The sequence below is a fragment of the Xenopus tropicalis genome, chromosome 9 (assembly GCF_000004195.4).
Source record: "Xenopus tropicalis strain Nigerian chromosome 9, UCB_Xtro_10.0, whole genome shotgun sequence".
NCBI classification, from domain to species: domain Eukaryota; kingdom Metazoa; phylum Chordata; class Amphibia; order Anura; family Pipidae; genus Xenopus; species Xenopus tropicalis.
This window is the reverse complement of record NC_030685.2, coordinates 44,772,374-44,799,697: the sequence shown is the minus strand read 5'-3', so window position 1 is coordinate 44,799,697 and position 27,324 is coordinate 44,772,374. Positions and strand designations below refer to the sequence as shown.

At 37.4% G+C, this 27,324-nt stretch overlaps 1 protein-coding gene across 4 annotated transcripts in view; it reads right to left on the bottom strand.

The window, feature by feature from the left end:
* The window catches only part of pgap1 (post-GPI attachment to proteins 1), a 308,887-nt gene that overhangs the window by 148,482 nt on the left and 133,081 nt on the right, over window positions 1-27,324 (bottom strand). For all 4 annotated transcript variants that reach the window (XM_031892786.1, XM_031892788.1, XM_031892785.1 and 1 more), the window contains exons 9-10: window positions 14,696-14,751; window positions 1,429-1,512 (exon numbers count right to left, since the gene is read on the bottom strand). In XM_031892786.1, coding sequence (XP_031748646.1) covers window positions 1,429-1,512; window positions 14,696-14,751 — 140 coding nt within the window. The remainder of the gene's footprint in view (window positions 1-1,428; window positions 1,513-14,695; window positions 14,752-27,324) is intronic.

Here is a 27,324-nt window from a genome sequence, read left to right as displayed (position 1 = left end):
ACGCTCATCACTAGGATTATCCACTTTTAAACTATTATTTTTTGTTTTACTTCACTTTCTGTTTTGTTGTTTATACTAATTGTAATCTATCTCACATACAATGAAAAAAAGGAGTAGTTTGTAATCCTCTGTTTAACCAACAGGAGGTTTCAGTGCAGCTAGTGTCTTTTTTAATTTTTAAATATCAAATGCAACAGCATTCAGCATAAAGCTGAGTGTTAATGGGTTAAACTGTTGGGAATTTTAAATTGCCGCTGATTTATCAAGACTGGGAAAACTTGCCCGTGGGCAGCAGCCCATATCAAGTGATCAAACTGTTGCATTCACTGTTCTACCTGAAGCTGGCAAAAAAAATCCATTTACTTATTGGTTGCTATGGGTTACTGCCCATGGGCAAATTTGCTCAGTCTTGATAAATGAGCTCCACATTTATTTGCTTACAGTCTGGCAGCAGTGAGTTGCATGGTGATTGGATAACATTCTGGTAATTCCTGCCTATTTATCATTACACAGCTCTCCAGTGCAAGACTGTAAATGCTGAAAATCTATATCTGAAAACTCCCGTTGATTTACTCCATTCTTAGAAATTTTCAGACATGTCAACTCATCCGTATTTTTCGGAAGTCACCCTGAAATGTATAGAAATGTCAGCCGAAGTATCCCAATACTGTCTGAAGCAATGGAATAGGAAGCATTTCAGGTGGGAGGCCATTTGAAATGGGGGTTGAACAGTTCTGAAATATTAATAATTACAAATATTGGCCTGGAAATACAAAACAGGGAGGCCATGAGTATAAAAGTGTTTCATTCCTACATGTCCACAAACATCCTTTGTGTTTTGTGCCACTGGGCAGAAATACGTAAGGTTGTTTGTGGACATGTAGACTAAAACATAATGCATTTTGTTTTGGAATGCCAGTACAATTTTTGTGATTCATAGTATTCTGCTCCCCCAGGCTAAAGGACAACATTTCCACTGGTGAGTTTGCTTTACTGCCCAGCATAACTGGGGTTATTCTTATAGAATGCAGGGCAGGCATGGCCATGATGCATCCAGATCACTTTGGATCTAAGGCTTGTGTAGGCATGTGTAGGAACTATTTAAGTGACATTTTGCTTATAAGGGAGAAGTCTGATTAAACACATCACTATGGTAGCTATCATCCAAAATATTGTGTGCTTCATTGTTGAAGTAAACTTGACCCACTGAATCTGCTACAGTGTGTGCATTCTTTCATACATTTTTGTTGAGCTGAGAGTTCATTTAAAGTGAAATGTGATAGAGAATAAACATCAAACTATTTCAGTTGTATGGTGGCCAAAATAATCTTCAAATAGATAAAAATGATTTTATTAATTTTATCAATACATTTAAAAAACGTGAAAACAGTAAATATAACAGTAAATAAGAGAGGCACTTTCTCTTACCAGGAATGTGTTTTGACAGTGAAAATGGCTATATACAATTCTTTTATCCAGGAGTGGAAATGCAAAGAATGATTCATTGGACTCCTGTTAATTCAAAGAAACAATGTGATTAAACATAAACAGTCAAAAGATTAGCGTTTCGTTTTTACGAGGTATTACGGGTATATTTTTTTTTACTCAATAGTTTTTTATTGAGATTTTTTCAAAGGTTTAAACACATATAAACAAAAGGTATAAATTCCCACCATTGCAACAGCAATATTTGCAAATCATTATGCTACAATTACAACGTTAATTGACTTTTCCATTTTGTACATTCTTGAATGTCTGTGGGATCGTTATCACATATCCATTAATAGGAAAAAAGGTAAAAGGGTGGAAAGAAAAGAAAATTCAGGAACAAAAAGGAAGGAAATTAGAACTGGGGTAATAGAAAAAGTTAAGATATGCCTTCTAATTGCAGAACTGTGCACATGAAATTTATACTGCTAATCGGATACATTTATAGGAGCAAACTTAATCAGAAGTGCTCTAATAAGCTAAAGCGAAACTATTAAATCCGTGTGGGTGACCATATTGGATCCATGGATCCCAGACCTTTGTAAATTACTTTTGTTTATCTAGAAGTATGCTAGTAAGTTTTTCCATAATTAAAACTGTATCTATTCTTGTCTTTACCTCCGAAAAGGATAGATGGGGGGAGAGCCAGGCCTTTGCTATAACCTTTACAGGGTATTTTACCAATTTTAGCACTTTTGCTCTAAAAGGTTCCATAGATTTTAAAAACAACGGTTTAACCTGTTTATTATTATAAAGTTGTTATGCCACAATACCACTGCTACAACCACTCTGCCCCTTTCTTCTACACACTGTGACCTCTATACTCCACAATGCCACTGTGCTTACTGTGTGGAACATAAACTACGAAGTGCCTATTACAGGTTAATTATAGGCAGCAGAAGATGGTTTTGGGATGGGTGGGGGGTGAAAAAATAAACAGGCACTGCACGTAGTATGCCCCGGCAAAATTTTAGGCCACATCCAATTTTACTAGGCCATACAATAGGTAAAGCTAAAATATTTGACCAAGACCACCTGCAGGCTATCACTGTACAATTACATATTTCAGGTATGGGATCCCTTATCTGGAAACCTGTTATCCAGAAAGCTCCGAATTACGGAAAGCCCCATCTCCATTTTAATCAAATAATTCAGAATTTTAAAACTGATTTCTTTTTCTCTGTAATAATAAAACAGTACCTTGTAATTGATCCCAACTAGATATAAATAATCCTTATTGGATGTAAAAAATCCTATTGGGTTTAATCAATGTTTTATTGTTTTTTGTTTTTTTTTAGTAGACTTAGGGGCACATTTACTAATCCACGAATCCGAATGGGAAAAATTTTGATTGGAAACGAACATTTTGCGACTTTTTCGTATTTTTGCGATTTTTTTGTCGCCGTTCCGACTTTTTCGTAAATTGTCGCGACTTTTTCGTAGCCGTTACGACTTGCGCGAATTGTCACGACTTTTTCGTAGCCGTTACGATTTGTTCTTATATTGTCGCGACTTTTTCGTATTGAGCGCTCGTAAACGGCGGGCAAACCTTTCAGACTTTGCATGATTTTGGAAGCCTCCCATAGGACTCAATGGCAATCCGCAGCTCCAACCTGCCCCAAGGAAAGTCATGATACTGAAGCTTGAATGAATCCGAAACATTCGTACTCGGCGCAACGGCTACAAAAAAGTTGCGACAATTCGTGAAAGTCGTAATGGCTACGAAAAAGTTGCGACAATTTACGAAAAAGTTGTAACGGCTACGAAAAAGTCGCGACAATTTACGAAAAAATCGCAAAATACCGATCATTACGAAAAAAACGCATTCGGACGCTTTTCGGACGTTCGTGGATTAGTAAATGTGCCCCTTAAGGTATGGAGATCCAAATTACAGAAAGACCCCATATTCGGAATACCCTTGGTCCTGAGCATTCTGGATAACAGGTCCCATCCCTGTACCAGAATGCAGTTTAAATGTGCTTTATCATCTCTTGTAAAAACTTGTAAATTACTGTGACAGGTTTGTTTTTTGTTTGGGGAGGCTAGCAGATTAAGATGACCAGATTTTCAGAATGAAATCTGGGGACAGATAGCAGAAAGGCAGCGCACAGAGTGTCACGCCCACTTTGTAAGCCACACCTCCAATAAACCACACCCCCAATAGCGGTATGGCACAATGGAATTTCCATGCATAATACCCCAGAACTGATAGCAGAAGCAGAATAAAACAGTGGCTATTCCATGTATTATTCCCTCAGAACTCATAGCAGAATAAAACAGTGGCTATTCCATGTATAATAGCCACAGAACTCATAGCAGAATTAAACAGTGGCTATTCCATGTATAATACTCCCCGAACTCCTAGCAGAATAAAACAGAGGCTATTCCATGTATAATACTGTTGGTTTCATTGTTATGACACATGGCAGGATAAATACCGTGCCAATTTCATGTATAACACTACCAGGACACATGACAGGATTAATAAATACAGTGGCAATTTCATGTATAACACTACCAGGACACATGGTATCATAAATAAAGTGCCAATTTCATATATAACACTACCAGGACACATAGTAGGATAAATAAATACAGTGCCAATTTCATGTATAACACTACCAGGACACATGGTATCATAAATAAAGTGCCAATTTCATATAGAACACTACCAGGACACATGGTAGGATAAATAAATACAGTGCCAATTTCATGTATAACACTACCAGGACACAGGGTATCATAAATAAAGTGCCAATTTCATATATAACACTACCAGGACACATGGTAGGATAAATAAATACAGTGCCAATTTCATGTATAACACTACCAGGACACATGGTATCATAAATAAAGTGCCAATTTCATATATAACACTACCAGGACACATGGTAGGATAAATAAATACAGTTCCAATTTCATGTATAACACTACCAGGACACATGGTAGGATAAATAAAGTGCCAATTTCATGTACAGTATACCACTACCAGGACACATGGTATCATAAATAAAGTGCCAATTTCATATATAACACTACCAGGACACATGGTAGGATAAATAAAGTGCCAATTTCATGTATAACACTACCAGGACAGATGGTAGGATAAATAAAGTGGCAATTTCATGCATAACACTACCAGGACAAATGACAGGATAAATAAATAAAGTGCCAATTTCATGTTAAGCACTAGGATAAATAAGCAGATCCCCCAAAACTACTTTCAGAACTTATATTGCTGCACAGTAGGGAAGAACTTTCCCAGCTATTTTTGTTTTCAGTGTTCCTTAGCTGCTGCAGGTTTGAAAAAGCCAGCCCACCTTTTTTTCTCCGTGGCAACCAGGCAGGAATCAGACAGTGAAGGCAGAGAGAGCAGCAGGCAGAGCAGGAATTAGCACAGGCTCTAAAAACTGAAAAGGTAATCACACGCTGCTCTGCCTCTCTCTCTACCTATGTATCTCCTGCTAAAGGAGCAATAGGATCACAGCAATTGCTCATTCTTGTCTTAACTCAATTTAGTATGGGCTGAGCGGGCATTTTCTTTAACCCCTGACCCTCCTGAGTGCCAATACCTGATATGTATAGTTTTATCAAAACTCCCAGCAGTAAATTACCAAATTTTCAATGCATTACAGTAAAAAACATCATTCCTTAGAATCCAAAGCCAAAAATCCTGGAACATTAGTTTTACCCAGGAGACCATTTATTTTTGAAAAGTACACATTCTGCCGAATCCAAATAGGTAACCATGTCTTTCAACTCCTACAGGTAAATACCAAACAGCAATGCTTTTCTGAAGTTTGTGGTTTCTATAAAAAATGACCGTTTATACTCGAGTATAAGCCGATCCGAATATAAGCGAGGTACCTAATTTTACCTAAGAAAACTGGAAAAACCTATTGACTCGAGTATAAGCCTAGGATGGGAAATGCAGCAGCTTCTAAGTTTCAATAATCAAAATAAAGTCTAATAAAATTAGGATCTATCAATCTTACTGAACAAATACGTGCAGGGAATGAGTATGCGAGATGTCAGGCTCCCCCCTACTCCCCCGCTATTCAGTGTGAGTTTTACTTTAAAGAGCTCCCCCTTCCTTTCCCTCCCTCCATCCCTGTCACTCACCATTTGCCTGCCTGCCTGCATCAAAGAGCTCTGCCACACAAAAAGTACCATGGGCCTACTAAACAGTTTGATGCACAATATGCATAGAGTTCATAGTGGAAGGAGCCAACAGCAGACAATCAGATTTCTCCCATTGACTTTAATGAGAAAATGTAAACTTCTGCCACTCTTACAGCTTTGAGGCTATACTCACCAACTTGAATAACATTTGTTGGAATCTCAAAAGTGGGTGAAGCTACGATCAGATTTCTCCCATTAATTTTTAATAAGAGAATTTAACCTGTTGCCATTCTCACATCCCCGAACTTTGCACAGTTTGTCACTGGATGACAATGTTTCAAGTTTTGAAAAGTAGGTGGAGTCAACAACAGTGAAACAGATTTCACCTATAGACTTTTACTGGTTTAGATTTAAAATGCTGCTATTTACACCAGGGTTCCCAATCTTTGTACAGCTTGTCACCAGGTGACTAATATTCAAGATGAGAAAATGTTGGCTGAGCCACCAACAGCTCATCAGAGTTCACACATTGATTTTAACTGAGAAATTTAAACTGCTGCCATTCTAACATTATTTCTGCCAGGGTCCGAAAACATTCCGCATTTTGTCACTGGGTGACAACATTTCAAGTTCAAGAAAAGTGGGTGGAGCAAGTATCAGCCAATCAGATTTCACCTATAGACTTTCATTGGTATACATTTAAACTGCTGCCATTCTTTATATATTAATACCAGGGTACCCAAACTTTGCAGAGTTGGTCACCAAGTAACTGCGGTTTAAGGTTAAAAAAAGTGGATGGAGCTACCATGAGTCACACAATTTCACTAATTGATTTCAATGGGGAAATAAAAACTACTGCCATTTTCACACATTTAATTCCAGGGTCCCCAAATTGTGCAGGTTGTCACAATGGATTAAGGTAAGAAAAAGTTGGTGGAGCCACCAAAAAAGATTTCACCCCTTGAATTTCACTAGTTACATTTATAATGCTATAATTCTCACGTTATTTACACCAGGGTTCCCAATCCTTGTAGAGTTTGTCACTGGGTCACTAATATTCAAGATTTTTTTTTTAAAGTGGGAGGGGCCAACAACAGCCAATCAGATTTCACCAACTAAATTTCATTGGTTTAAATTTAAGCTGCTATCACAGGGTCCCCAAACTAGTCACTGGGCAACTGTAGTTTGTTTAGAAAAAGTGGGTGGAGCCACCAACAGCCAGTCAGATTTCACCCATTACATTTCACTTGTTTCAATTTAAAATGCTGAAATTTTCACACTATTTATGTCAGGGTGTCCAAACTTTACCACAGTTGGTCACTGGGGGCCTGCAGTTCAAAAACAGTAATAGTGGGCATGTCACCAAAAGTCAATTAGATGGCATCCATTGAATTTCTTTTTTTTTAATTTAAAATGCTGGCATTTGAACTTATAATGTAATTTTAGTACCATTCTGACACTATTAAAACCAGTGTCCCCAAACAGTGTTTTTTACTTTATGACTGTGGTCCAAGTTTAGAAAAACTGGGTGGGGCCAACAACAGCCAATTTAATTTCACCCAGTGACTACACGTGTTTTTCAAGCCAACATGAAGTTTGTTCTCAAACTTCACTTTCTAGTTTAAGGTTACAGGGTAAACCAAACAATTTTGCAGGCAATTAAACCAAGGCAATCCTCCCTAAAATAAGACAAAGTAATTGGCTCTTTCAGCTGTACTTCCAAAACAAGCCAGCAGCCAAAGATCTGATGTCTTTTTCAGCGCCCTCTCTGATACAGTCTGGTCAGAAAGAACCAAAGTCTTCAGCTCTTACCAGCATGCTCGCTGAAATTAGCTGAGCAGTCAGGGGAGAAGGAAAATCCTGATTCCTTCCTGATTCCAAGATGGCAATTGGACCAGTCCCCGGATCAACTTATACCCTTTATACACAGTATTTATATATATTATAGTTATCATACTACCACACCCTTAAGTGCCTCTTCTCCAGACTTTCTTCATAACTGAGACTGTTCATACCTTTTGCCCCTTCTCTTGACCCTCTCATTTAATAATATCCCGTTTGAGCACTGGAGACCAAAACTTAGTATATTCTAGATAGGGCTTTACCAGCACTCTGTAAAGTAGAAGAATAACCCCCCCTCATGAGAATCTATGCCCCTTTTCTATGCCCTGTTCAAAACTTTGTTTGTCCTTGCAGCTGCTGCCTGGCATTGGTTTCCACAGCCATATTTGTTATCTAAAAGGACTCCAAGGACCTTCTCCATTATGGATTTGCCAAGTGCAGTCCTATTCAGGGAATTAGCAACTAGCATATCTTTATATCTCAGGTGCATGACCTTACATTTATCAACATAATCTCATTCGATTCTTAGCTGCAGACTGCCAGTTTGTTAAGATTCTGATGCAACTATGAGATATTCTAGATAGGATTCAGAGGCGGACCAGGCTGTGCTGCCTCCCCAAGCATGCGTACATTATAGGGAGGGAACTCAGCTGGGGAGCACCGACAGAGATGGGGTCTGGGTCAGTCCAGGCCGACCCCGATACAATTGGGCTGCATAGTGTTTTGTCATTGGCAAACACTGATATATTACTTACAATACCATCCACTAATCCATTAATGAACAAGTTAAAGGAAAACTGACACTTTCTTATGAATATCTTGTGTCACACTGTGTTGGGGGTGGAGCGATCTATCCATAAGCTAATTACAAATGGAAAGAGTAATCTGGGCAGCCTATGGAAGGATCACATTGCCCCCAATCCAGCACGATAGACACAACTGCAGAGGATCTTTTTGCTGTGTTGGAATGTTGCTTAGGTAAGTACCGCTAAGGTGGTGGTGACTTTGGCTTTTTGGTACCTAGATTTATAGACTGTGACTTTTTAGTAACCTTCCTAGCGATTCATAAGAACATGTCAGTGTCCCTTTAAATAAAAGTGGACCCAATACAGAACCCAGAGGGACCCCACAAAGAACCTTACTCCAAGTGGAGAATGTACCATTAACCACCATTATGTGTACCTGATCCTGTAGCCAATTTTCTATCCATGTGCAAATGACTTCACTAAGACCAACAGGCTTTAATTTAGAAAGCAGTCATATAAGCTGGTCAACTCCAGAATGTGGGTTAGACCGAGCGCTGGCACAATAGTGTTTCTAGCAGCTGGTCAGCGCTACAGCGTGGGTTAGACCGAGCGCTGGTGATTTCTTTCTGTGTTTTGTATACAACATGTAGTACCGTGTTAGACAGTGTCAAAAATAATAAAAAAAACACAAATACAAGAGCATTAAAACCAGAGGACAACCCAGAGAATCATTTAATCAAAACAAAAAAGAAAAGCAACTGGACCCCACAACCAGGACAGTATATAGATGACATACTTATAATATGGACAGCATCAGAAAAGGAGCTATTGACATCCCACCAAAGTTTCAACCAATTTCATCCCACAATTAATCTTACCCTTAACCATTCCGCTTCATACATCTATATCCTGGATACATCAAAAATGGAATCATACAAACATCCCTACACCAAAAACCAACAGGCCGTCCAGCATATCTTATGTGGGACAGTTTCCATCCACATCATATTAAAAAATAAACTGTTTTTAGCCAGGCTCTTAGATACAACCGAATTTGCTCAAACCCTGATGAAAGAAATAAACATCTCCATTCCTTACGGAAAACTTTTGTTAATCAGGGCTACCATCCACAGGTTATTGATGATCAAATCCACAGAGCAACTCAAATACCCAGAGACACACTCTTGGATTACAAACAAAAAATAGAAATCAACAGGGTACCAATTGTAGTCACCTACAACCCACTGCTGAACATTATGAGAAAAATAGCCAGGGACCTGCAGCCCATGCTCCATACAGATACCAGACTAAAAGAGATATTCCCTGAACTACCTCTCCTGTCCTATAGACAACCTCCCAGTCTGAGGAAAATGATTGTTAGAAGTGCTCTTCCCCAAACAACTAAAGCAGGTACATTTCCCTGCAAGAGCAAAAGATGTGAGACTTGCAAATACATCCTGTGCAAAGATCAAATTGCAACTCTAAATACACAAAAAGTCTACACCATTCGGGGCTGCTATTCATGTGCTTCCTCCAATGTGGTGTACCTGATCATATGTACTAAGTGCCCTACAGGAGGAATGTACATTGGAGAAACAGGGCAAAAACTATGCACAAGGATGAACCATCACAGACATAAGATCAAGACCAAAGCGTGTGATACACCAGTGAGACAACACTTCTGCAATCAGGACCACAGACTTCAGGACATGAAGGTGTTAATTCTAAAAGGGAACTTTGGAACTGAATGAGAAAGGAAGCTCTATGAATTCAAATGTATGGAGTTATTCAACACATTAAGACAGGGCCTTAATTTGGGGTCAGGTTTCATGTCACACTATCTGACCTGACTGAATCCAGACCCCCATTCCAGTTCATTTGTATTTTGCCTGATAAAGGGGCCTTAGAGCTCTGAAAGCTTGCAATGTATTTTTTTTGTTAGCCAATATAGGTATCATTTCTACAATACTCTTGTATTTGTGTTTTTTTTTTATTATGTAAAAAATAGTGTAAGATAAATGTGGCAAACTGCAACAGGTGGTTTTTCAGAAATGCCATCATCTTCATCAATGTTGAATTTGTCAGAATGTGTGCTTTTCAAAAATATATGGTTTTCTGGAGTTCTCAGTGCAGTTAAGGGGTCTAACAACAAATAAAATGCAGTCATAGGGCAGAAACCAATTTGGCAGGAGCGAAGAATCCAGGGTCAGAACTAAGGGTAGGCCGAAGAATCACCTGCCTAGAGCGCAACTGTAAGGGGGTACTAGGCAGGTACCTCTGATGCCACCCCTAGTCCAGGATGTCTGACCCCCACATTTTATTTCCCGGCGCTCCCTCCCTGTGCGGCATCTGGGCGCCGTGCTCCCCCCTCCAGGGCATCCCCGAGTGTGAGCATGTTCGTGCACGCACAGGGGGAGGGGGGAAGTGGTGGGACAAGTTGGCCGGCCATCAAGCCTAGGGCACTTGGCCCACCTCTGGAAGAATCCATATGCACTGTTTTCATCTGGGGTCTGTATATACCACATACTTTGGTATATTTATGCATATTGGACATCAAACTGTTCATTAGACCTCTGTCGTTCATATTTGAGGTGAGGTGTGCCTATGTATGTAAGAAACTGTGCAAGATAAATAAGGAAAATTTTTAGGGGATTTCCAGAAAATGCCATCAAAACTGCTAACTTTAGGAAAGCTTTAAGGTTTGGTAGTTTGGGGTATAAAGAAATATTTACAAATTTTGGATTTGTCTCCATGTGTACTTTACACAGGTTTGCAGGGGTCACCTTACTCTTTTGCAGCTTTTACCACACATAAAACTGGCCATGTGTTTATGAATTAGGTAAATGTAAGCCATTAAATCAGTATGCACAAGGTATATTTTGGGGTGTCTAAATGCCAGGTATTTGATAAATATATGCACATTGGGCATCAAACTGTTAAGTGGACCCCTGGCTTGGTCTTGATACCTTATGGTATGTGAGAGATAAGATGCTGCAAAGTGGAAGTTTTGAGGTGATTTCCAGAAATGTCAACAAAATTGACAACTTTAGGAAAGCTTTGTGGCTTGGTACTTTGGAGTACAAAGACATGTGTACCCATTTTAGACTTGGGTGAATGTGCACTTTCAGAAAATACAGTACTGTATATTTTTTTCTGGGGTGAGTGCACTTATTTGTAGCTTTATTTTACATAAAATTATGTAAATGTGTTGATTTTGCAATTGTTGAAATGACAGAAATGAAAGATCATATGGGCTATATCTTCACCTTGGACCCCATAAAAGCCACATACTTAGGTGAACCTATGTACATTGGGTCTTAACCTATTCAATGGACCCCTGGCTTTCATATTTAGGGTATTTTATCTTGGTACCTAACAATATACGGGAGACACAATGCTGCAAAGTGCATGCTTTGAAGTGATTTTTGGAAATGTCATCAAAATTGTAGTTTTATTCCACATAAAATGATGTAAATATGTTTATTTTGCAGTAGCTAAAACGCCAAAAATGATAGATCATATGGTGTACCTTCATCGTGAGCACCCTAAAATCCACATACTTAGGTAAACCTATGCACATTGGGAATCAAACCGCGAAGTGGATTGGATGCTATAGAATGGAAGATTTGGAGTAATTTTTAAAAAAAAAATTACAAATTTTTATAAAAAAAAAAAAACTATTTAGGAAAGCATTGCAACTTGGTACTTTGGAGTATACAGACAGTTTTACCATTCTGGATTTGTCAGAATCTGTTCTTTCCAAAAATGTGTAGGTTTTTAGGGTAAACCTTCTGTTAGTGAAATTTTTGGTCTTCAAATCTAAATTATGCCGTTTTCTGGAGCAGTGCTTTGGAAATTTGGTAGTGTACTGCTGGGAGTTTTCAACCTATACAAGTGAGAAGTCTCCATAAAACTATATATATTTGGTATTGGCGCATTTAGAAGACATGGGCCTTTCCAAATCAGTTGTATTTATGTGCATACAATAATTTATGTTTCTGATATATAGGTTTATATTATGTAAAATATTTTTTTTTATACATTTAGAAGTCTATAGGGTTGATTCACTAAAGTGCGTTAAAACAAGCGCTATTTATAGCATGCGTTAAAAATGTTATTGCGTCTTATTTTTTACAACTTAACGCGCGATTCACTAAAAGGACACGCGTCAAAATTAAGACGCAATGCTGTTTGCGTTATTTAACTCGCGAAGACCATTTTCGTGTGGTAATTGATGCAACGCGCGCTAATTAACGCAGCGCGCACAAAATTGTTGCCATATTAGCCATACACGCCATTACTTTTGGAAAACTACTGTTCTGAAAATGACCATTTCCCTGCAAACTGGAGGCTACATCACTCTAGGGCCAACACATACGTGAATAAATCACACTGCAAAGTCCATATTGTGTTGCCAAAAGCTCATGAACTGTACTTTTCTATAATTACCGCCTGCCCCAAGTAGGTGTTAATTTTCGCATAGACTAATGCGAATTTAGCGTGTTTAACGCTTCATATGTATTTGTGAATCATGCGTTAATACTATTTCTATTCGCAAATTAAGGCAATGCGTTAAAATTAACGCATTACGGTTGCGCGCTATTTAACGCACATGATACGCGACTTACCACATGCGACAATACTTTAGCGAATCGCCCGTTTTTTTGCGTCAATTTTAACGCAAAAAAGCATGCGATAAGCGTTATCGCACTTTAGTGAATCAACCCTTATGTCTTGTAAAAAAGTGGAATTACATATAAATTCTAGCACATTTTGAAAGCTTAGGTTGTCCTGAAAAAATCAATATATCAGGGGTAAAGTGCAAAAATTCAGGAAGACTTAGAAGGTAAACAAAAATTAGAGAAAGGGTACTGTTCAAAATAGTGACACTACCAACTCATCATGTTATATGTATATTAAAATATTATAAGAAGTCAAAAAAATCAATGTTTTCACAACTTTGTTAAAGTGCACTTTTTAATGTGGCAACTTAAATGTATTAAAATGTCTTTAATAATCATTTTAAAATGTTTCAAGTTTTAAAAACACTGTCAAATAAAAACATGTGCACCTTAATGATCAGTTTGAATTATATTGGCCTTTTCACAACAAACAGAGCAAAGCTACTTAACATAATTATCTAAGCATTAATTCTTATACTGCTAAAATAACTGAAAAGATTTTTAAAAAATATATATTTCATCTGTTTGTTTCTATCAAAGGAGTTTACTAAAGCAATTTGACAGATAAATCTATACCAATGCCAATGCCATTATGCCTAACCTGAATGTTTCTAAAGGAGAGGACAGCACCCACTGAAAAGAAACCAACTCCTGCAAGATAAATATTAAATAAAGACTATACTTACAGAACGAATACTTAACCAACAAATAGTTCATATTATGTTAAGTGACCTGTTAAAGAATCTCACCAAACTGGAATATATATATATATATATATATATCAGTAAATATTGCCCTTTTACTAAATTTGGCAGGTTATTTCAAGATTGGGGTTATTTCAAGATGGGGTCATTTTATGTGTTATTACAGTTTTGCTAAAAAAAAAAAAAAATTGCCCTTTAAGCTGCAAGTCTCAGTTCATCCAAGAGATCTGTTTAGCTTATTAGTTACAATTGTATCTAAGTGAAGGTGTAGCTTGTTAAGATTTCTGGGCTCCCTGCCAAAAGCTACTTTTTTAATTAAGTTTAAGAAATCAGTAAGTATCCGGGACTGCGGGCTGAGCTGTTAAAGAGGGACTGTTCCACGAAAATAAGGACAGTTGGGAGGTATGAAATGGCAATTGTCTATTTAGGAGTACCCAATAGCACATACTACTAAAAAAGTATATTTTTATGAAAATGGTTTATTTAGATGAAGCAGGGTTAATGCAATATATTCTTATAGAGGGCTACATAGTTTGGGGGGTATAGTTTACATTTAAAGGACAATGAAAGGTTAATATAAATTAAAGTAAGTCTAAAGGCATTCCATTTAAGTACTTACTGCATATCTAAATTCTCAGATCCCTGCTTGCTTCTGTGAGATATGGTGCTGGCAGCCTACAGCAGTGTGAAGACTACAGTGACATCACTGAAATCTCTCTGTCCTTCCTGTAGGCTGCCAGCGACAGCCTTCCTATTCTCTGAGCATGTGTGTAACTTGATCCTGTCTCCTGCTCTGAGCTACACATGCCCACCAGCCAATCAGAAGTGGATCTGCCAGAGGGGAGGGGGGGGGGAGGGAATGAAACATGTGCAGTATGAAGCAAGGAGGGAAAGGAAGGGAGAATACCTTTTTAGAGATGGCTGCCTGTTCTAGAAAATGTGAAGTAAGTGTGACTGAGTAAATATTTGATTAGGTGAGCCAAAAGTGTGGCGTTTTTACTAAACAATAGGAGGACTATTGGGCAGTATGCTTTTTAAATTTTGACTTGCATTCTCCTTTAAGCACTTGCTTTTGTAATTGAAGAAAAAAAACAAACAAATAAAATCTTACCTTATTAACAGTGTAAGTCCATTTTGAGTCTTTCACAGTTATCAACCTAGGTGTCTCTAGAAATAAAATATTTCATAATGAAGCTTTATATTCTTCAAATTATATTACCCAAACACATTTAAAAAACATAATTAACACACATGTGTATTTATAAACAGGTGAAGCCACTTGGATTCATGTATTTAATGTCCCACAAGGAGATCAGTTGCCTGCGATAAATCTCTGCTACCATGGGCAGTAATATACGCACTGGCAAAAGGGAATCGCCATTGAAAAGGCCTAACCATTGCTTCAGTTTTGTGAATGTTGCCTGCAGAGGAAACTTTTCATGACTTTGGAAAAACAAAGCAGTAGGCCATTCCACCAGCATTTCCCTTTATTGTCAGTGAAAAGGCTGTTCAGGGAGATTACTCGCCCACAGTGGCAAAGATTTATCATGGGCGAATAATCTCCGTGTAGGGCTAAGACACACGGAGCTACTTGTAGTCAGCTATTAGCCACAACTACCAAAAGAGCCAGAAAAGCCAGAAAATACCCTGCCATAGACAAATACTGTGAATTGCCTCTGCTAAAACACACAATGAGACAATTATCAGCAATAATCATGACAAGTAACTCAGTGTGTCTTAGCCCTTAGCATCATGGCTCAAGATATACTAAAGAAACTGTTTTATCTAAAGTTACCACCAGCAAGAATGTAAAACTCCAGTGGGATGGCATATGTGTCGCTTTGTTTTCCCCAAGTTGTCCAAAGTTTCCTTGAGAGGCAACTTCGGGCGACTTTGGAAATCTTAATCTTTCCAAGAGCACTCAATACCACCACTGTTCACATAATGCCTCAAAGAAAACTCCTAAATTGGATGCAGTTATCTGCGTTAAATGGGATAAATAAGTTAAATGAGTTTAGTTATTCTGTGTTGAACACATGATGTAACAAAACAAAATTTATCTGGTTATTAGTAGTTTAAATTAAAGAAATGGAACTTAATCATCAACACCAATAAACAATACTGGTTTAACTGATATACTTTTATGGGTTGGATTTATCTAATGTCAACATTACATTTTTGTTAATTATTGAGAAAAAGATAATAATATTCTCCCATATGATTGTTTTTATCAAACTTTTTGATTTTTTTTTAAAAATCGCTTCAAAGCTTCCAGTCTATAGTATCTTATCTCCTACAGGTCATAAAGTAACCAAATAAAACATCCTAAATATGAACGCCAGGGGTCCACTGAACAGTTTGATGCCCAATATGTATAGGTTTACTTAAGAATGTGGCATGTAGGGGCCCCAATGTGAACATACCCCCATATGATCTATCATTTCTGTTTTTTCAGCCCCTGCAAAATCAACACATTTACATCATTATATGTGGGATAAAGCTAGTAAAAAGTACGCTCACCCCAGAAAGTCATATATTTTTGCAAAGTACACATTACCCTGAATCTAAAATGGGTACCCATGTCTTTCTACTCCAAAGTACCAAGCCGCACAACTTTTCTAAAGTTAGCAATTTTGATGACATTTCCAAAAATCCCCTCAAAGCTTCCAGTTTGCAGAATCTTATCTCCCACATAGCATTAGGTACAAAGGTAAAACACCCTGAATTTGAACACCAGGGGTCCACTGAATAGTTTGATGCCCAATATATATAGGTTTACCTAAGTATGTGGCAATATTTTTCAGCTTCTGCAAAATCAACACATATACATCATTTTACGTAGGATAAAGCTAGTAAAAAGTACACTCACCCCAGAAAGTCATATATTTTTGGAAAGTACACATTTCCCGAAATCTAAAATGGGTACCCATGTCTTTCTACTCCAAAGTACCAAGCCGCAAAGGTTTCCTAAGTTTGCAGATTTTTATGACATTTCCAAAAATCACCTCAAAACTTCCAATATGCAGCATCTTATTTTCTATAGGTCATTAGGTACCATGATAAAACACCCTAAATATGAACCCCAGAGGTCTACTGAACAGTTTGATGCCCACTGTACATAGGTTTATCAAAGCACATGGCACTTAGAGACCCCAAAATATACCTTGTGCACACTAATTAACTTTACCTAATTCATAACCACATGGCAGATTTAAGTGGGATAGAAACTGCAGAAATGTAGGGTGACCCCTGAAAACCATATATTTTTGGAAAGTACACATTCTGACAAATCCAACATGGGCGAAGAGTCCTTTCTACACCAAAGTACCATTCTGCAAAGCTTTCCTAAATTTAGCGGTTTCTATGACATTTCAGAAAGTCGCCTAAAAATGTTGCAATCTGTCGCATTTATCTCACACAATTTCTTGCATACAAAGGCAGATCACCCCAAATAGAAACACCAGAGGTCCACTGAACAGTTTGATGCCCTATATGCATTGATTTAACAAACTATGTGGTGTACAGGGGAACCCAAATAAAAAAAAGTGCATATGAATTTTCACATATCACACTCAGGCTTGTGCAATTTTTGCACCCGCTATGTGTATTATGTGCCATAAGACCCCCTAACAGTATGGAGACCCTAGTAAACCATACATTTTCCAAAAGTACACATTCTGACAGAACAAAAATGGGTAAATACATCTTTCTACCGCAAACTACCAAACTACAAACGTATGCTAAACAAAACGGTTTTTATGACATTTCTGAGAATCGTCAAAAAGCTTGCATTTTACCTCATCATGTACCCCCACAATTTGTAACATACCAACATAAAACACTCTAAATATAATTGCCATGGGTCTGCTGAACAGTTTGATGCCCTATATGCATAGATTTACCAAACTATGTGGTGTACAGAGGAAGCCAAATTGAAATACAGCAGATAAAATGTCCTTGTGCAAAGACAAGTAACAAAGAACAATGTGAAATGCAGTAAAATTGCTACAGAATCACAGTTTGAGTATTTTGGCTAGGGCAAATTAGTTTTACAGTTTTATAGTTCTACAAACAACTATGCATAACTGAAAATGCAAAAAATTGCATTTAACTTTAAAAAAAGTGCTTAAAGTGCTGCGAATGTGTGAAACTCTCCAACCCCCCCCCCCCAAAATGTAAGTGTGTATTATTGTAATAAGTGTGTGATTGTGTGTGTATCTGGTACTAACCTGGGGTCAAGAAGCTGGAGATCTGCAGGAGAGACACAGAAGATCACAGGCACAGCAGCAGCAGTCGGGTCCAGTGTGTCGGTGGTGCAGGAAGTGAGCTCAGGAAGGGAGGGGGAGATCAGCAAAAGCCTGACATGTAGAATCTACGTGTCTGGCTTTTTGCATGGGGCCCCTGGGTGATCGCGCTCCAGGGACCACTATTTACCCCCCTCTGCTCGTTCTCTAGGGAGTTCTTTACCTTGCACTCGTTCTCTGCACTCAGATTAAGTGGCGAGTGCAGAGAACGAGCGCAAGATAAAGAAGCTTGGCGCTTAACATCTTTTTATGCCAGCACGTAGAAGCTACGTTGTTGGCAGGGAAAGGGTTAAGCGACCTATTAAAGAATCTCACCAAACTGGAATATATATAAATACATCCTTTCCCTTGATCCACCATTTAGTGGACGGTGTGCTCCCTCATAGATCACACAACCAAAAATAATGCAGCTTTAACTGAAACAAGAAGTGTGGAAGCAAAAGGCAGAACTCTGTCCATTAATTGGCTGATGTGGCCTAGCATGTATGTGTGCCTTGGCTTGTTTGTGTGCACTGTGAATTCTATGATCCCAGGAAGTGGCCCTTAATTCTTAAAATGGCATAGCTCCCAACATTCGAAATATGGAAAGAGGGTAAAAAAGAAATGCTGCACATAGCACAGCAAAATGTTTTTGGCCACGCCCAAAGAGCGTAAAAAGGGTAAAAAATAAATGAAAATGTTTTAATTCTTAAAATGGCAATTTTGTATTTAGGAGTACCTAATAGCACATACAACTAAAAAAAACACATTTTTATGAAAATGGTTTATTTTGATGAATCAGAGTTTAACATATGAGCTTGTTTATGCAATATATTTTTATAGAGGTATTACAGTTAGCATACATCGTATCTCAAATGATTTACCTGTTGCAGTACTCCTAAAGTCAGTGGAGCGTTTAAGTGGTATTAATTGGTTCGGACCTTAAGAGCACTGAAGAGAAATCTCCAATGTGGGAGCTTTGCGTGAAATAAATCTACAGCCATCCTGTCAAATCAAGGATAGCTGTAGGTCAGTGATCCCCAACCAGTGGCTCGTGAGCAACATGTTGCTCCCCAACCCCTTGGGTGTTGCTCTCCATGGCCTCAAATCAGGTGTCCATTTTTGAATTCCTGGTAAGAAGGGAAAGTTTTGGCTGCATAAAAACCAAGTATAATGCCAAACAGAGCCTTTTCTAGGCTGCCAGTCCACATAGGGGCTATTAAGTAGCCAATTTATAGCTCTTCTTGGCACCCCCAGGAACCTTTTTCATGCACACTTTTTCCATTTGAATGTGGCTCACGGGTATAAAAGGTTGGGGATCCCTGCTCTAGGTCATTAAATAAGAAAAGTAAAAGACCATTAATAATGCCCCATGCACCATACCATCAAATAAGTTTTATATAACTTTTAAATCTCTGAATGGGCCTCTCTTAGGATTTAGATATCCACTTTATAGTCATTAAAATCCAAGTACTATACCAGGGTGCCCAGATCTGTGATTTTAATAATATTATTGAATTCTGCATTTGTCTTCATAACTTTCTTCAGCACTTTCTTCACGGGGATTATAGGCATATAGAGGATGTTCTTTTTATAAAAACGACCAGCGCACCAGAAGCCACCCCTTTAGATTAGAGGAACAGATCTTTTTATGTGATGTACTGGCAAGGTTGGCAAAAGTGGCCATACAGGGAAAGTAAAATGGTGGTATTCAAAAGAGAGCCCATTTGTATAAGATTTCCAATATAGTAGATTTTAGAGTGTTTTAAGCTGATTGCATGGCAGTTTTCTTTATTTGTTTAACAAATTTGCATAGCTACATAATTAATTTAATTAAATTTCGTGACTTTCGGATCACCAATACGATATTATTGTGACTAATACGATCTTTTCATAAGCATTTTTGGGACATTTCCGATCATCAGCAATTATCATATCTATTCCGAATTTTACCCATTTCGGGATTCTAACTCGTACTTTGATGACTCAGCCCCTGTGTCTATGAATATTCCCCCATGCTGCTGCCCCCTCCCCCCCCCCGAATTGAATGGATTCTGTTTCCAAGCTAGCCTTGGTTACTACTACCCTGTCCTTGAGGGCAGAGCTACATATTTGGCTGTACGTGCAGTTCTTTGTTTTTCTCAATATCTCAATAAGTTATCATAAGTTCTCATGTTGTATGTTCCCATGAGAAAAGTCTAAAAATAACCTGTAATAACCTTTTTGTTCTGATTTCTGACTTTTGAGATTGCAGAATCCATAAAGCTAGTGTGAAATAAACTTTGTCTTCCACATAAAGTGGTCTCTGGTAACTGAATTTCCCTGACAGTTCGCAGGTCAGATTTTAAAGCAAACTAACTGAACAGTTGCATCCCATATGCCCCCCCTAAGTCATGGATTGGTTTCTGACTTAACAGTTTAGAAACTTTATAGATTACATGTTTGGCTAACTAACTGCATTGAAAACACTTTTTGCATAGCCTATCAATTTACCCAGCTTAATTTTTATACTGAACAGTTCTATTAAAACTTTTAAAAGGTGCCACTAATTTTATTCAATCCATTTTAGGAATCCTATATGCAATAAGTTTAGATTTACTGTTTCCATAATATTGTGCTGCTACACATCAAAAAAATACAAAACATACATACATATGCAAATACCACATCATTTGGGACACTTAATGCATCATTTGAAAAAGTGCAAAGGTGCAGATTTTTTTGTACTCAAAACTGTGACCTCTCTTTAAACGTATACAAGATCAATTCAATCTACATTGGAGAAAACAAGACAAAGCCAGTGCATTTTTTAAAAGAACAGAATCGACAGCCTTGGGGGGAAAGAAGAAAATGATTAAAATAAATGTGGGAGGGGGGTCCTAATAAATGCCACCAAGCACTTTTGTAAACATTCTGTGCTCTCTCATTTTAGGGGCATTAACTGGGGATGGGGTTAAGTTTAGGTAGGAAAACTATATATCGTTTTTTTCAGGAGAACCTGAGCTTTCCAAATCTGATTTTTATATTTCCACTTCTGGAACAAGATTTAAAGCTCTAAATACAAAGATGAAAAGAAAAATGTATATTTTCAAGATATAGCGATTTATATCATATTTTATTTTATGGACAAAAATTCAAATTCAGAAAGCCTCATGTCTCCAGAACATGCCAATACCTTATATGTATAGTTTTATGGAGATTTCTGACTTCTATAGATCAAAAACTCCCACCAGTAAATTACCAAATTTTAAAAGCATTACAGCAGAATACAGCATACTTTGGATTTCAAAAATCCTAGAGCATTAGGTTTACCCCAGGAAACCATATATTTTTGAAAAACACATCCTGCTGAATCCGAAATGAGTAAACATGTCTTTCAACTCTTAAGTACTAAACAGCAATGCTTTCCTAAATTTGGCAGTTTCCATAAAAAAATATGAAAATTCTAAACAGTTTGATGTTCATTATGCATAGGATTACCAAAGTATAGAGACCCCAAAAATAAGTGCATACAAATTGCCCCAGAGATTACTTCAGCTACTGAAAATACAACACATTTACTGCAATTTTGTGGGGTAAAAACACAAAAATATAAGGTGCCCCCTAAAAACCATATATTTTTGGAAAGTACACATTAGGGCAAATCAAAAATGGGTACCCATGTCTTTCTACTCCAAACTACATTCACAGTGCTTTCCCAAAATTGGCGGTTTTGGTGAAATACCTAAAAATTTAATCAAACCTTCCATTTTCAAACACCTTAACTTCCACATAACATTAGGCACCAAGAGAAAACATCCTAAATATGAAAACAATGGCCCACTGAACAGTTTGATGCCCATTGTGCATAGGATCACCAAGGTATCTGGCATTTAGAGACCTTAAAAAGAAGTTAGTGCATACAAATTGTCCAAGAGATCTCTTTAGCTACTGAAAATACAACACATTTACTGGGGTAAAAAAATAAATTGACCCTTAAAAACCATATATTTTTGGAAAGTACACATTCTGTTGAATTCGAAATGTACACCCAAGTCTTTCTACTCCAAAGTACGGAGTCGCAATGCTTTTCCAAATATGGCATTTTTTATGAAATACCTGAAATCTCATCAAACCTTCCATTTTCAAGCACTGCATCTCCCACATAGCATTACAAGAAAGAAATCCTGACTTTGAAAGCCAAGGGTCCACTGAACAGTTGGATGCCCATTGTGCATAGGATCACCAAAGTATCTCGCATTTAAATACCCCCAAAAAGAAGCTTGTGCATACATATTTTATGGCATATAAATCAGGTGGTATATTTTTTGGTTGTAGAAATAAATGTGGTAAAAGTGGGAAATAAGTTGACTCCAGAAAACCTGATATTTTCAGAAAATACATACTCTGCCAAATGTAAAATGGGTAAATATGTCTTTGTATGGCAAAGCACCAAACAACAAAGCTAAGAAAATTTTTTATGTAATTTCTGAAAATTGTCTCAAAGCTTACATTTTACCCTATTGTATATTCTACATTTTGTAATGTACCAACATAAAACATTCTAAATATGGACGCCACAGGCCTACTGAACAGTTTGATGCCCAATATGCATAGATTTACCAAACTATGTGGTGTACAGAGGCACCCAAATGAAAATAGTGCATATGAATTTTAATATCTGACGCTCTGAACGCTGCAATATAAGCACATAATGTGTATTATGTGCCATAAGACCGTACGGAGACCCTAGAAAACCATATATTTTCCGAAAGTACACATTCTGACAAAACAAAAATGGGCAGATACATCTTTATACTGCAAAGAACAAAACTACAAAGCTATGCTAAACTTAATGGTTTTTATGAAATTTCTGAAAATCGTCACAAAGCTTGCATTTTACCCCATTATGTACCCCACATTTTGTAACATAAAAGATTCCAAATATGGGCAAAGACAAGTATCAAAAAACAATGAAAATTGCAATAAAATCGCTAAAATAAATTTAAAAAAAACTAAAATCAATGTTTTTTTTTGCCTAGTGTAATTTGCAGTAAGTTTGAGTATTTTGGCTTGGGCAAATTAGTTTTATAGACAAAATCAAGGGAACAACACCTATGAATAACTAAAAATGCAATAAAATGAATACAAATTTACCACAAAATCACAGAAGATGTAATAAAAGCACCAGAATAACATTAAAAAAGTATTGCGCAGTGCGGTTAGTGAATACGCTATCCACAATGACAATAAAACATTTATTAGTACTGCATACTGTAGAATCTACAATCTGTGGCACTTCAGTCCTTTTATCTACAGATCATAGATTGAATCATAGATTGAATTTGGATTAACCACAATAATTTCTGAAGTTCTAATATGTCTCGAAAATGCTTTTATCGTTCATATGAAAAAAACGCAACTGCGTTCCGAAAGTCACAATATTTTTGTGCCAAAATTTTGTTATGCCACAAAAAACCTTTCTGGCTTTGGAAGACTTCCATACGACTCAATGGTAATCGAGAGATCAAACCTGTTGAAAAGATAGTCTTGAGGACAGTGGAACCAAAGCGTTAACAAAGTCAGAAATGTTTGTATTCTTTGTAGTCTTAGCAACTTTTCAATTGGTCTTAAATTTTAATTTGATTTATTTATTTGCTTTCCTATTTTGACTTTCTTCAGCTCCACAGCAAGCAAAAAACTTTAGCCCTGTGAGGCTAAAATGTTATTGTTGTTATTACTTTTAATTACTTATCTTTAAATTTAGGCCCTCTCCTGTTTTAGAAACCAGGTAGCTTCTGGACTTCCAAATTGGAGAGTTGCCGAACAAAATGCTAAATCATTCAAACACTTTTTATATTAAAAAATGAAGACCAATTGCAAGTTGTATCAGAATAGCATGCTCTACATCATAGTAAAGGTTAATATAAAGGTGAACAACCACTTTATGTGCAAAAACTTGAATATAAAAATTCAGCATCTAAAAAGCTGTCAAGTTTACATAGAAGTCAATTGTATGAAGTTTGAAGTAGCAAAATTCAGGCAAATGTTTACTTTGAGTTTACTTGATTAATTCAAAATTTGGAAATAAGTAAAATGTGATTTCTATGCATTCAAGTTGTTTTTTCACAACTGAGTTCTAAAACTTTGAGTTTTTTATTAAACATTGGAGATTTCACATTTTTTCAAATAAGAAAAAAAGTTTGAAAATTCAGTTCTTTTTTAAAAAAATTTTATTTAACACTCATACCAAACAGTGTGTTGTATATACTGTTCTATATGTACACTGTGTCATTTCTTTAACTTTACATATACCGTAGATAGGGGTACAGAAAAAGAGGGTAGGAAAGAGCAAGGAAGTAGAGGTGGGGGGAGAGGGTTAGATATCATGCATCCTTATACCTCAAGAAGTTATTAGAAAAAAAAAATTAAAAAGGTTTGGGACATTTGATTATACAGACAGGGCTTATTGCATACTCATAGTTTTTTTTTTTGTTTGTTTGTTTGTTTTCTAATAACACATCTCTATTTCTACCTTGCACCACAATGTTTTTTACCTCCTGAAGTGTTGGGGGCATACTTTTCCATTTTTTTGCTATTATATCTAGCTGTCATAAATGAACACATGATTTACTTTGTTAACGTTGTCTTTCATCCATGTGTTGATTGAGTTAATGGTTTAAGTCTCGGTATAGACCTTGATGTTGAGGAAATCATGTGCAGTCCACCAAAAAAAATGATGTGGTGTGTAGGCCTGGTGGAAAGGTCAGGTTATCAAATTGTGGGGTAAATGGAAAAGTCTGTGTCTGTGGGTGTAGTATATTCTTTATTTTGTCCCTAATTGCGATAGAGTACTTAATTATGATATAGTTGTACACTCTGTTTAGGTCTGTGTTTTGGGTCCAACCATATTAAATCTGTGAAGAGCAGTCAGATGATTCTCCACTTCTACCCACCTATGACATTGTCCCAAAGCATGCCATTTGATCAATTGTTCTTGGGTAGCAGCTTTCCTATAATAATCTAGGTTAGGCAAAGTTAAGCCCCCAGGGGATCTAGGTTGGCAGCATGAGCACTTATCTATTTTTTACCTTTTTTATGCTGTATGGCATTTTGCTTTGCAATTTTTTTTATATCTTTTTAGGACAAGCCACAGAGAGAGCTCTAAATAAATATAACAGCCCAGATAGCAAAGTCATCTTTAAAGAGTACATGCTCCTTAACAAGGAGAAGTGGGATATCATTTAGATTCAAAGTAAATCTTAATTTAAAAGAGACTTTCATACCTATTACATATGCCAAGTATTTGATTTGCCATCAGATCGGCTTCTATTAAGAAGTGCGAAGACAGCCCGTAAGTGTTCCAGATGATCTTGGCAAGTTTTACTGCAAACTACCACATCATCTAGGATAGGCAGCAGCATGAGGACGCAACACTTTATCCATAAGCTTTTGGAAAGAAGCAGGGGCTCCATGTAGAAATAGCATCATGGTAAATTAGTATAAACCATAGGGAGTTACAAAGGCAGTTTTGGGTTTGAACTTTTTCTCAAGGGGACTCTACCAATAATCCTTTGTTAAATCTAAGGTAGATATATAAGCTGCCTTGCCCACGAAGTCTAATAACTGATCTACAGGGAGCATTTGGGTAGGCATCAAACTTAAGATCCTGCACTGACCTTGTGCAGATCTACACAAAATCTTATCTGGCTTAGGCCATCTGGACTAGGCTACACCAGTAACAGTCAATTACCCCCAATTGAAGCATTTCTGCCAGCTCCTTCCACATAAGTCCTTTTTTTACTGTGATAGAGGCGATAAGTGTAAGATCTAACTTGTGATATAAGATGTGTCTAACCAGGGAGTCCTAAGAACACATCTTTAAACTGTGAAATTAGAGCCAGCAGATAATTTTTCTGTGTTACTGTGACCAGCTAACCAAGGGTACCTTTTCACACCTTTACTGAGGGGAAGATGTGGCCCAAATCGGGAACAAGATGTATAAACATGGTGCCCTTAGTTTTTATAGGCTTTAAGAATAACATGAAAGATCTGTTTACCTCTTCTGGAATCTGGGCGTGCAATCTCGTAATTTGCTTCCCCTGTCCTGTGCACTACTTCAAACGGACACTGCCATTTAGGTAAGACCTTGCTCTCTGAGGAAGAGAGCAAATAACAACACTATCACCTGGTTGAAATGTCCGAAGACAAGCATTTCTATTGAAGTGTTGTTCCTGACTTTGTTGTATCTTCCATAAAGTTCTCTCTAACTTTAACTCAAACTAACCCAGCAGATCTAACCAGTCTCTTAGATCTATGACATACTGTACAGTATTTTAGCAGTCTACAAACTTTTTTAAAATGTTCTTTAAAGTCCAGTTGAACCACAGTGATATGGACTGTACCTTTAAGAGTTCCAGCACTTTTTTCATGATTTTGGACATGAAATTAGTCCCTTGATCGGTAAGCATTTCCTTAGGAAGCCCACCCTTAAAACAGCTGAAAATGTTTAGCAGCAGCAGCTTCTGTTCTTAGGGAATGCCTCTGGGTACCGAGTTGGCACAGTCAACGACTACTAAAATACTACTTTGCAGAAAATTCCAAAGAGCCAACAAGATCCACACCCACTCTCTCAAAGGGAACATCTATTAAAGGCAAGGGTATTAAAGGGGTAGGTTTTGGACTTATTTGGCTGTTTAACTGGTAGGCTGGCCACATAGCACAAAATTCCTGTCCAGAAAAACCTTGCAAGAACGCAGTCTAAGGTTTTATATATAAAACTAGAATGTAAAACAAAAAGGGTAAAAGAAGGAAAGTAAGTAAATGGGCAAATTGGTTATATTAAGGAATCAATAGGCAGGAAGTTGTTATACAAAGCATAATCCAGAGTTTATCATACGCTGGCATCAACTAACTTAAAAAAGGGGGGTTACCCACGGCCTAGAGTAGAAAATACAAATGGGAAGCAAGCAGGATCCACCTAGACCCCAGTGATTGGGATGAAATCATTGATAACCTATACCAACATTTAGTCAGCGTTAGAGACAAACTCATACAATTCAAAATTATTCACCAAACCTACCTTACACCCCAAATATTACACATCATTTGAAGACTTTCCTCTACCATCTGTCTGACATGCAAGGCCTCCTCCGCTAACTTCTTCCATTTAATATGGGACTGCCCTGACATGCAGAAATTTTGGAGGCAAATCATACACTTCATGGACACAGAACTGTCACGCCCCCAAATCTATAATCCAACTACGTGTTTACTAGGTCTACTTGACTCCCTGGTGCCCAGAACATATACTATGAGGTTGCTTTTTTTTCTATGCTAAAAGACAGTGGCCATGCACTGGATGGGCCAAACCCCACCAACACTTGGTAAATGGATTGCTCTGGTCAATTCCCAATTTCATCTATATAAACTCACCTACTAAGCTAGAGGCTGTGAAAGCAAATTCGAAAGTGTCAGG